At 36.0% G+C, this 12,746-nt stretch overlaps 2 protein-coding genes across 6 annotated transcripts in view; one reads left to right on the top strand and one right to left on the bottom strand.

The window, feature by feature from the left end:
* The window catches only part of LOC111503178 (LIM domain only protein 3), a 458,150-nt gene that overhangs the window by 181,259 nt on the left and 264,145 nt on the right, over positions 1–12,746 (bottom strand). The window lies entirely within an intron of this gene.
* On the top strand, positions 8,631–11,191 carry LOC141480081 (uncharacterized). Its single transcript, XM_074169839.1, has 2 exons — positions 8,631–8,818; positions 9,110–11,191. Exon 2 carries the CDS (start codon positions 9,473–9,475, stop codon positions 11,069–11,071), a length of 1,599 nt encoding a protein of 532 aa, XP_074025940.1. The 5' UTR covers positions 8,631–8,818; positions 9,110–9,472; the 3' UTR covers positions 11,072–11,191.

Genomic DNA, 12,746 nt, shown 5'->3' with positions numbered 1-12,746 from the left:
TTTGTTACTCCAGATGTACACAGAGGAAATGTACAAGTTGAACGATATATGTGGACTGTACGAAACTGGTTAAGGATAGACACCAAATGAAATCAGAATGGCCGATTGGATTATGGGAAATTCAACTTGTTCTTACGCGACTATTCAGAAGTCAACAAATTCATGTCCGCTTCAACTTCTTTTGGGAAAACATAGTTAAACTCCACTAATACAAGCTTTGTTAAGAAAGTGACCAAAGAACTAACTTCGATACGTAACCGTTCTTTTGATGGACAACGAGTGGCCGAAGGACTGTCCACATTTCATGACCTTGATGATGTTGACAAGGGAAGAAGCACATCAGCCTAAGCAGCTACGAATTCCTTGCTGGGTCCTATGACTAAGTGAATAGTTTGCCAAATGATCAGTACGATCAGTACGATGATCCATACAAATAAGTTTCGAATGGTCCACAATGTTCCAGAAAATTCTATGACACTCGATACTGTTCTGGAATGTCCAACAATGACCTGAGATGTTTTCCAAAATGTTCCCGACTATTTGAAAACATTCCACAATGTTTAGATATATTCTGGAACAGTGGGGAATGCTATCGAATACTTTCAAATGATCGACACTGTTTTCGTAATTTCTTGAGGACGAAACTTTTATATCTTCAAAAGCAACTCTATCAGTCTATGGAAACCTCTTTGGAAAGATGATAGTAGGCTATCACACCATATCACATATCATAGTATTTAGTTCCCACCAACATATTACTCTAGATACATTAAAAAACCATAAGAAAATATTTAAAGTCAATGCAATTCGAAACCAAAAATTCCGAACTTTTCTTCGTTCCATTATGTATGCTGAAATTCCTCTTGAACCCAAGTACTTACCACTATACAAATTTAAAATTCAACTCAAAAAGTAGCTTCTCACTATTTCTTTCGATTATATAAATAATTTTTTTAATAGAAGTCTGTTGTGAACTTTAATATTTAAGATAGCTTATCTCAAACTTAGCTCATCTCAAACTCAGAAGTTTGAGATAAACATTGACATATATCCTATTTTGGTGTATTCTTTCTCGCTTAAGTATGTATTGGATTACTTTTAACCTTGTCTTTCAAGGACAGATGCGCGGTAGAGCCTAGCACTACTGGTGAGACCTTGACGGCTCGAGACATCGCTCTCTATGTTGAATCAATTGATCATCTACATATTAGCCTCTTCACATACACATTGCCAAATATCTTGACGTGAGTTTCTGAACAAAGTATTATTTCAAAGAAACTGTGAGATATTGACCAGTGTTGTCTGCATTTATTAATGTGAGAATATAAAATTGCAAAAATTCGTACACTGTCTGGATCATGATATATCTCCTGTAGATCTATCATATTTATTCAGCTCTAATGCCTGTACATAATTGTTTATGAATTTAGGTCAACAAATGAGTTTAATTATCATTAAAATCATCATTATTATCATCATTATTATTATCATCATTTTCATATCGAAATTACAATCACTTCGTTAAGATAGTATTTCAGATTAGGACCTGTCCAAACAGACCAGTGGAATGCACATCAACCTGACATCGAGTCCATAAAAGCAGCGACAAGTACAACGTACTTACATAACTTCTTATCCTCTAGCAGACCGGTTGAAATGTCCGCAATTACAGACAGGAATCTCGAAAAAATATGAAAGGGAGTTCCTCGGCCCACGTCTTATGGAAATGCACCTCATAATTTCGAGAAGACACCTCGTAGGTGTCACGCGACGGTCCTGCTGAGAGGACAGGCACACAATCTGCGAGATTGAAATGGCTTTTTCTCCCGCAGTTAGAGTCGTTAAAAGTTGTGGCGCTTATCCGATGCTGCGGTACGCCTGTCTTGACAAATATGTCACTTTGACTTACAGGAGGAACCAAGAAATGTCATAATAATAAATATAATATTTGAGGTCTGTATTTTCCACACAAAATAAATACAATTCTTTCCCAATTAATGATGAAAATTTGTAAAAAGGAGGCGCCAAAATGAAAAATATCACATATTTACCAAAGGGAAACTTTCCCTTTTCATATGGTATCACTTCCAAAAAGTATAAAACGTAGTCGAAATGAATATGAACATGCTCAATAATGAGAAAACCAGCCTTGCAACAGGTAGATATGTGCCTTTTCGTATGAGGTCCTTCTCCATAATTAGACCTGGATTCCTGGCAAATTCAGAAAATGTCATGACGGTCAACAACTTGATATATTGGAAGCAACATTTAAGCTCAATTTTGCCGTTTCAAAAGTAAAAATGTTATATTATCCGCATTTGTTTTAATGAATGCTTCTTGGAGTTCTGAATGTTACGTGGTATATAATGGTGGTCCCGAAATAGAGTATTGAGGTACTCTAAAAGACAACTCTATGAACGGCGAAATAGAACTGTTATTTCCAACGTCTTAAATTCTATAAAAATGTGGGTGTTACTTCCTGATTAAAGAACCATTTTCTCATAGAACCAATGGATAATATTGATTTCATCATTATTCTTTCGGAAAGTGTAAATGTCTATCGTGTTTTCACGTAAGCAACCCGTATAAATAGCGTAGCAGGTGAAAATCGTACGAATAACTATAATCACGAATTATGGCGAAGGAGTAGGTCAAAATACCTTTTTGTTATAGGTATTTCTTGTGTTATGCTGGGCCATTGTATGTTTTTATTTTTTTAAAGTTAAGAATCGAAATTTCTATTTCAAAAGTGTATGTAGTTCTCAGAACAAGTTCACCATTTGAATAAATACCTGGAACATGGAACGTTTAGGATCGCCTACACTTTGAATCCTGGGAAAATCGTATGGGACTAGGCGAAGGTTCAGAGACCAACAAGTCTGACATAATTTGAATCATGAAAATTAGAAGAACTACGTGAAAGGTATATTGGAGACGTATCAAGTGCTAACAGATCCAGTACATGAGAAACAATATGCGCATGGATACCTACTTGAAGAATTGATTCGAATTAGTTCATGACTAACAGTAAAGGACTGTGTACATGTTTTCAAATGCTTACATCTAACAGCATGAAGAGCAACCAGCATATACAGGGTGTAACCAAATAAGTGTGAAATATTTAAGAAGGTTATTCCTCATCGAAAAAAAGATAGGATCTTTCATATAAAGAAATTTCATTGGAGCATCCCTGGTTAAGATACAGCCCCTTAAAGGGGGTACATAAAATTTGTATAACGATTTTTTTCACAAGCACTGAAAAAGTTACAATATTGAAATCAACCTGACGTTTCGTACTACTAAAAAGACATTTAGCCAGAAATTTATTTGGTTTACGCCATGGTTATAAGGGGTGGAAAACGCAACCCTTAAAATTTATTTCCAATGTAACTTTTTGTTTTATTATTTATTTACCATTTAAAAATATATTTCCGATAGCCTGTTTCATTCTAAACAAAAGTTCGCAGCAAAAAATTATTTTAGGAACAACTACAGACATACATCGTCATAAATGCGAAAATACGAAACTAATCTATCTAGTAGGTCGCTATTAGTGATAATGACAATTAAATTGGTATGACGCTGTCAGTTTATGAATTTTCGAAATTGAATAATTACTAATTGTGTGTTGTTGTTCTGTTCTTAATTTGTTACTTTAATAATTCACTTGTTATTAAAATGGCATACACAAATGAGGAAATGGCTGATATGCATTACGTTTACAGTCTGTCGCAGGGGAATGGGTTAGAAGCGTTTAGAAGATATGCTGAAATGTATCCTCAACAGCAGCATCCTTCACATAGAATATTTGCTCGACTTCATCAACGATTACGAGAATATGGTTCATCCGACAAAAGAACGCAGGAATGTTGTCGCCATCGGGAAGTAGGAACAACACAGCTTGAGGAAGCAGAACTTAACTTCATTGAAGAATAACCTATTACCAGTACTGGAAAGATTGCTTGACAGCTAAATGTTGATCATATGACGGTATTTCGAATTTTAAAGGAACAACTCTTATACCCTTACCATCTGCAACGAGTACAGCCACTGTTACTGCGAGACTTTCCGAACCGTCTTGAATTTTGCAATTGGATGCTGGAAATGATTAGAAGAAATTGTGACTTTCTGAAGACGATAGAATTCATAGAAAGTAGTTTTTCTCGGGACAAGATTATTAATTTTCATAATTACCACATATGAGATGATGAAAACTCTCACACTATTATCGAAACTAACCATCAAGAACAGTTTTCTCTTAACGGGTGGCTCGTAGTTATTGGGGATGATTAGATTGGGCCTCATTTTCTACGTTCAATTTCTAAGAGAAGTGCATCCAGTACTGCTGGAGGAAGTTCCTTTGGGCTTCAGAAGGGATATGTTTTTTATTCATGATGGGGCTCCCGCCCAATTTAGTCAAGTAGCACGCCAGCATTTATCTGAAACATATGCAAATCAGTGGATAGGTCGAGGAGGACCACAGAACTGGCCCGCTCGATCCTCGCATCTCAATCCTCTCGATTTCTCTATTTGGGGCCATTTACAGCATTTGGTTTTTCGTACTCCTATTCGCGATATAGAGGACTTAAGAAACCGCATTATCGATGCGTGCAGGGTAATCAGAGAGACTCCAGGAATATTTGAGCATATTGAACATTTACTATGATTTCTACATGTTGTGTGCGATAATAGTGATTCACATTGGATTTGAATCGCAGTGAAGTTCGAGGTGTACTGAGTTGAATCTCAAAACGATGAGCAGCCACAGTCCGTCGCGTATTTCTGATATGTACTGGTCTGGGTGGAATCAAATGTGCAAAGTTACTCGAACACTTCCCGTGGAAGTATTTATAGAAGATAGACAAATCTCTAACCTTTTTTTGATGTTCCAGACTATCAAGGTTGCAAGTGATGTTTGCATCTCTAATCAGGCGGTTAGCTCGTTTCTGGATATAATTCAGCAGCTTCAGGTATGTTTGGGGGTGGAACTCCATACATGAGAACAATACTCCAAAGAAAGTCTTATCTGAGCTTTATAAAGAATCAAAAGTTGCTGAGGTTTGTACAGTTTTCACAGTACAGTTTGTACAGTTTTCAACTGAAACTTTCATGTTAAACTTTCCAAAATACGATCTAATCCGTTAATGTATCTTGGTTCCCAAATTTAGGTTTCCTAACTTCCCAAATTAAGGTTTCCTAACAAACTTTCCTACAATATCAGAAGAAAACTTGTTGCTTTCAGCTATGTCCCTGATAACCGTATGAATGTTTTCGTAACATCATCGTGATAAGAGCAGAATTGTCTCTTTCGATGGCATATAGCCGTAATGATTTGAAAGAAATGGTGCTGCGTCTTGTTGAACTAATGTGCTGGTGAGGACATGAAGATATATAATGATATCTATTTCAATTCCGTTATTAATGTTTGGAATACTGGTAATTCAATGTTTATACATGTGGAAGTAGTTATGTTGGGGGGATTTCGTCCTCCATTTTGTTGTGCATGATGTACACATCTTTCTGAAGAGTATTTATTAAAGTTATTTTCTTGTTTCTCTTCTTTGAAAGTTCCCTCAATTTTCCGTTTGATGATGGAGTATGAAGCCAAAAGGTTTTTCTTAATTAGAGTATTATTTTAGGTACCTCAGTTCTGAATGCTGCTCTGTATGCAGAGCCGCTGTTTTATCTCTCTAATTTTTCGTAGTGAGTACGGCGCTAAAAGTATTTTTTGCCAACCTAAATCTGTTTACACCATCACTTCCTCCTTGCTCGGCCGGTTGCCGTCTTGATGTTGTTGTTTCTCTCGCTCCCTGCCTTTTTCAAATCCTGCAATTAATCACTTTCTTCCGCGTCCTGACATTTCATTAGCCCTTCTTTCTCTACCCAATTCAATTAACATTCGAGACTTTGGAATTTTAATAATCGAATTAAATTTTTAGAGGAAAATTAAGACCGTTCTTGGTACGGTTTGGTTCACAAAACAACTTTTCCAGGACAGGCAATTTTAATTGTTGCTTTTAATGAAAACACAACAACTGAGATTCCAATTATGGCGATAATACAAAAAAAAATATTCATTTTTTCTATGAATCTCGTTGAGTTTTTTATGTGTTTTCTGCCACTGTGTTCGGAATTGAATTCATAAATTACATTATCAATTTTACAGTAGAGCCATTAAGGAATATCACTCGAAACGAGGGAAAACATAGTTTGTACATTTATAATTTCCTAAAAAAAAAATGTAAATAAAGCGTTTACAACCAATAATAATTCGAGCATACATTTGAAAATTACAAAGATAAGAGTTCGGTTAACTACTTTTAGAAATATGAAACTTCGAAATTTGAAATTGTGACAATTAGTAATTCGTATTGAAGCAAATTCAATTCCTTCGTCAACATGAGGATTCCTTTCCAAGCCTCGAAAAGGGAAGCCATGCTCCACAAATATTTGAAAATTAAGTCAAAAACAATTATAATCCAAGTATTCTACTAATAAAATAAGTTGAAATTGAATGAAATTTGATACTACCTACTTGCAAAAGCCAATCCATCAAGAAAGAAAATAGAGAAAGTATTTTGAAGAACAGTTCGGATTTCCAAAGGCCAGTCCCGATAATTTTCATCAAATTGGTACATCACAGAAGTGAGTCTCTCCTACCTGCGATGGTTCATTATCAATTTGTGATTGTCTTTGGTGGTTGTTTTTAATTATTGGTTTCCAAATCCTTGGGATGTTTAGTGAGTAATCCCTTTTGTTGATGAGGCCTTGCTTTTCGATTTCGATAGCTTCCCTGATTTGTCGAATTCTTGGGTTTTGCACCTGTGCTATCTGTTTTGTGGACTCAAAATTAATCTTGTGACCTGTTTGTAGATGGTGTTGAAAGAGGGAAGAGGAGGTTTGTTTTGTTCTTATCGAGTTTTTGTGCTCCTGGGTTCTGGCAGATATACGTCTGTTGGTCTGACCGATATATTGTTGACCACAGTCCTCGCATGTGATGCTATATACTCCTTGGTTTTCTAGGGAAATTCTCTCTTTCGGTCTGGGCAGCCAACTGGATATCGTTTTGTGCGGTTTGTAGGTTGTCCGGACGTAAAAACATCCGGACAACTTAATAGATCTTGTGTTTACAAGAAAACTATCAAAATCACCACGGAGGCAGCTATAGCTACCTGCGTGACATCCGGGTCCAGGAAATGATATAAATACGAAGGTTATCGAGTGTCTTGATATAGACATATATATGATATATATATGGACCCGGATGTCACGCAGGTAGCTATAGCTGCCTCCGTGGTGATTTTGATAGTTTTCTTGTAAACACAAGATCTATTAAGTGAAACCACAAATGTGCGGCTGGCTCCTGCTGGTGGCTCCGTGCATTTGTATTTATTTCTTCTGGTAACCAAGTGTTGCCCATCCTTACACTTGGCTGCACCATACTGATGATGGGCCAAAAGCCCGAAACACGTGTCTATGATTTGCCACTTCCTTGAGTGCTATGTCCGATTAAAAAGCTCCTTTATATATATATATATATATATATATATATATATATATATATATATATATATAAATATGTTTTATATATATATATATATATATTTATCATGTCCTTTTTATATTACAGCCCTCGATAAAGCTAATAAACATTAGCGAAAGCTCGGGCAGCTAAAAAGAGTAAATATTTATTCTAATCAGACCGAATCCCCGAAAAACTACTATTCTATATATATATATATATATATATATATATATATATATATATATATATATATATATATATATATATATATATATATATATATATATATATATATATATATATAAATAAAAAAAAAACTTGTTGAACACACAAACCGGCCATTTTACCAAAAATCATTTATAAATATAATAACAGTTTTATCCTTTTCTGACTTTTCACGAAAATTTCAATTATTGGCCTCATATTACATTTAAACTACTTATGGATGTGCACATCATTATAATATAATATGTTTTTAATATGTTTAATATGTTTTTATTTTTTATAAAATATTGGCGTCTCAACCTCAAAGACATTGTAAGTAATTTGTTTTAGCTCTTGTTCACATTTAATATTATTATCGAAATATCCCTGAAGATGACAGACCAATACTCTCTACTAGTTTCACCCTGTAAACTATTCATCCAGCATGTAAAATAATTACAGCAACCTTTTTATTGTTCCAATTAAAATGCAATCAATATACTCAATTAAGGCGAACTATCTTATCTAGATCGATAGGTTCATTAATTCAACGCTTAAGGACAGAATTCCATCAGGAATAATTGTAGCGCAACTTCGCTTTGCAATCGCCACGCAAAAACCACTCCACTCAAATTGGCTGCAGATGTCATGACTGTGTAATGACGGCACATCCTACTTCTTTACAGGGTCGGATTCACAAGTAGAGATCATCCTTTTTTAGTTAGGTCTATTGACATTTTTTCGGATTACTTTTGCCCTGGAGGAGGATGTCACTCCTTCTCAAGGGTGAAACATTTTTCATCTATACTTATAAATGCGAAGGTCACTCACTTAATACTCACACATTCATCTGTGTTTTTCCGTACTGGTGAGTCCTAGAAAGCTTAAATTATGGTAGGGGAGACCGAGGAGGGTTGTGACAGAGGAGAGTTGTGACACGCGCGATTTCGCTGTATCTGTGACCGTTAGCGAGCTGTCAACGTCGCACATTTATTGTTTTCTAGACTGCTTATTGGATTTAGTACGCGCCAACGGCCCACGAGGAGCGGCTGAGTTACTGTGACGCTGTCATCTAAAAAACGACCAAAAGTAAGTTTTTGATCATAACTTTCTTATTCTGTCTTTTGCTATGTATTACGGGAGCATTAGTGTAATATTTTTTCTAATTTGCATCGGGCCTTCAAGATTCAAAGCCATTCATAATTTTATTGAGATCTCTTACTGTTTGGAGGTTATACATTATTATTCTGGCACACTCACGATTTTGCGCACCTAGGAGAGTTGTGACAGGCTGTCACAACTCTCCTATTTTATTTACTAACAAGTGATATGGCTATTTTGTATGCATTCGATTGCTGCATTGCTTTTTTATTGTTTCAGAATGCCTAATACATATGTTCGTAAAACAGAGAGAGGAATGGCTAGTATCGAAATTTACGATCTGGCCTTTGAAGAGGTGACGGTTAGAGGCCAAAGCCTTCGAAGTGCAGCATCTTCATATAATCTAAATTATATGTCTTTACAAAGATACATTAAAAAGAAAAAGGCACATCAACAACAATTATCAGACGAGGCTCCATCTGTAGGCTATATCAGCCCAACAGTTTTTACGAAGGACGAAGAAAAGATATTGAGCGATTATTTGTTGACTTGTGCCGCGTCTAATTATGGACTGACTACAAAAGAGACAAGGAGTTTAGCCTATTTATTAGCAAAAAAACACAATAAAAAAGTTCCTGAATCATGGGAAAAAACGAAATGGCTGGAGAAGTGTGGTTAAAGCTATTCATGAAGAGACATTCAAATTTATCTCTTAGGCTACCTCAAGCTACAAGCATCGCTCGCGCCACGAGCTTTAATAGGACAAATGTCGCTGCCTTTTTTGAAAACTATACAGGAGTCTTGGCCAAGCATACTCTCAGCGGTAAAGATGTATGGAACGTCGACGAGACCGGGATTACTACAGTCCAAAAACCTGATAGAGTAATCGCACGACGTGGAGAAAAACAAGTCAGTGCGATGACTTCTGCGGAAAGAGGAACCTTAGTAACGCTGGCTTTTGCTGGGAACGCCTTGGGTAATTATATACCACCTATGTTTATATTCCCTCGGAAGCGATTTCAAGAACATTTTATTAGGGATGGCCCAACAGGTTCAGTAGGAACAGCAAATGGATCCGGGTGGATGCAGGAAGATGACTTTCACTTTTTTCTTGAACATTTTACAAACCACGTGAGGCCAACAAAAGAGCAAAAAGCTTTGTTACTTCTGGATAACCATTCATCCCACATGGCTTTGAAAAATATAGAGTTTTGCAGGGAAAACGGCATAATTTTGCTCACGTTCCCTCCACACTGCACACACAAGCTGCAACCAATGGATCGTGCAATTTTTGGTCCTCTTAAAAAGGCCATTAACACAGCTTGTGATAATTGGATGCGGTCAAATGCTGGCAAAGTTATGTCTATCTATGATATCCCTTCCATAACAAAAACTGCCTTTGATGTGGCGATCACTGCAAAAAATATCAGCGCTGGTTTTGCTGCAACAGGAACATGGCCTGTTAATACAGATATTTTTGGAGAAGCAGATTTTTTGCCAAGCCAAGTTACAGATCGCATTTTGACCAATCCTGTGCCAGAACAAGCTTCCATTACTGCAGAAGAAGAATTGATAGAAAATCCGGAAGAAGGAACCCCCACCCAAAATTTGTCAGTTGATATAGTTGAGAACGACGTTGTTGTTGGGGAAGGTCTAGAAAAAAGAGATCACAACGAGCACGTTGGATGTGAAGAACGTAATGTGACTCCTCTCGTTATGACCGGCGACAACTCTAAAGAGCCTGCAAATATTGAACCTGTTGCATCTACATCTACAGTTCGTAATCCACTTGCCACCCAATCTAATGTATTCTCGCCAGAAACAATAAGGCCGTTGCCTAAAGCTCCGCCAAGAAAAGCCACGCAACAGAATAGACGTAAGATCAAGTCTGCCGTGCTAACAGATACACCAGTTAAAGATGAAATTGCTGCCATAGAGGAAAATAGGAAAGTGAAGAACGTGAAGAAGCGCATTTTTACTGATAAAAATGCTAAGAAACCAAAGGGGAAAAAACCAAAAAATAAATCAAAGACAAAGAATATTCGTGACGAAGAGGAGGACGATAATGAGGGCAGTGATGGCACAGAAAATGAATGTTTTTGCTTATGTTGCCTCGAGCCCTTTGCCAATAGCAGGCCTAACGAAAAATGGGTGCAATGCATTAATTGCAAAGGATGGTCACATGAAGATTGTACTGGGGGAGAACTGCAATACGAGTGTCATAATTGTTTTTCGGATTAAACTAATATTAAGTATTTTTATTCTCTCTGTGCCATTTAGAAAGATGATTTATTTTGTTAAGTTTTAATAATTATGTTACTTAATTAGCCAAAGATTATGATTAAAACTGTTTCGTAATTACTTGTTCATTTTTAATCTACAAAAAGTGCCGATAAATTCCAAACACTGAAGTGTCACAACTCACCTCGAGCACTGTCACAACTTACCTTGGTATTAGGAGAGTTGTGACACGGGTTGTCGCTTTGGTTTTAATCCATTATCTCGGGAAACTTATTAGTTTTGTGTATTTTTATTTTTGATTCTAATAGAGAATAGAACAAGCTTTGACTGATGTAAAGTTCACAGATATAGGTCAATTTTTAACCAAAATATATGAGTGAAAGCAAAAAGTGTCACAACCCTCCTGGGTCTCCCCTACATAGGTGCTTCTTAGATCTTAGATGCGCACTAAATATTTTGACTAAGGCGCCCCTAAGGGGGGTAAAAGTGGCGCGTTTACATATGAAAATTACCTTTTCATCACTGTTTCTTCGTACCACTATATTTTCGAAAGCTGAAATTTTCTGTAGGTTTGTTTTATGTTGTAAATGTGCAATAAGAAAGGATTTTTTAAGATTCCAATTCGGAAGCCAGCCGCAGGTGAAAAAGGCGCGTCCATGAAACAAAATTATTTTTTCATCACTGTTTCTCCATGCCCTCAAACCGGTGGGTGAATTTATATTTAAAATCACCATTGCACCTATGCAGAGCCAGGGCGTCTCGCTAGTTGAAAATAAGTCCAGTAATCGATAGAATGACTATTTTGAGCAACTTCTGTTCCATCTATATTGATGAAAGTCAATACTTTTGACTCATTGGCGAGTAAAAGTGTCAATTTTTCAAACAATAAATCCACGGTTTCAGAAGGTTTATCGCGAATAACTCGAAAACAATTTTTTTTAAATCTTGAAAGTTGGTTGTTACATCAACCACGATTTCGAATAATCCGTCTGTTATGAATAGACACGAATTTTCTTTGAAAAAATGAAATTCTCGAGAAACTTATCCATTTATTTATTTACGGCGATGCCTATTTTTCACAAAATAATTAACAAGTTCACACATATATATTTAACAGTAATCTGAGCTAGGTTTTAGGAAAAGATATATAAAATAAAATGAAAAAAAAAATCGTGAAAATAAGTTAATGAATTACAATCTTTTCACAGTGTTTTTAAATGTTTTCAAAGAAGAATTCAACATTCTAAATCTACATTGTATGTATTTGCAAGTCATAAAATTCTACCTACAGATTCATTCCAGCTATAGTTGGTGCGACAAAAGGGTACTTTGAAGATTTCCGAATTTCTTGTTCTCCTTGGATTCACATTTTAAGTTTTATAAGTTCGACAAGTTCCGGGAAATTGATGCTACCATTGATTCTAATCTTCTATGAGCCAGAGTATTCAAGTTAAGAATTTCCAATATAATTTTATGGTCATATTCACCAATATGATATTCCAGTTTATATGCAGAGTATCTTAAAAACTCATTTTGAACACTTTCAAGCCTATCAATATCCTCATGATATGAAGGGCACCAAATTGTGGAATTGTATTCGATTATTGATCTAACAATTGAACAATATATGATTTTTATTGAAGTGAGAGTTATTCATTTGCAGATCTAAGAATGA

The sequence above is a fragment of the Leptinotarsa decemlineata genome, unplaced genomic scaffold (genome assembly GCF_025532065.1).
Source record: "Leptinotarsa decemlineata unplaced genomic scaffold, Ldec_3_MD MMD2_P_RNA_scaffold_6, whole genome shotgun sequence".
Taxonomy (NCBI): domain Eukaryota; kingdom Metazoa; phylum Arthropoda; class Insecta; order Coleoptera; family Chrysomelidae; genus Leptinotarsa; species Leptinotarsa decemlineata.
The sequence above is the reverse complement of the archived record's forward strand: the minus strand, read 5'-3'. Positions and strand labels throughout refer to the sequence as shown.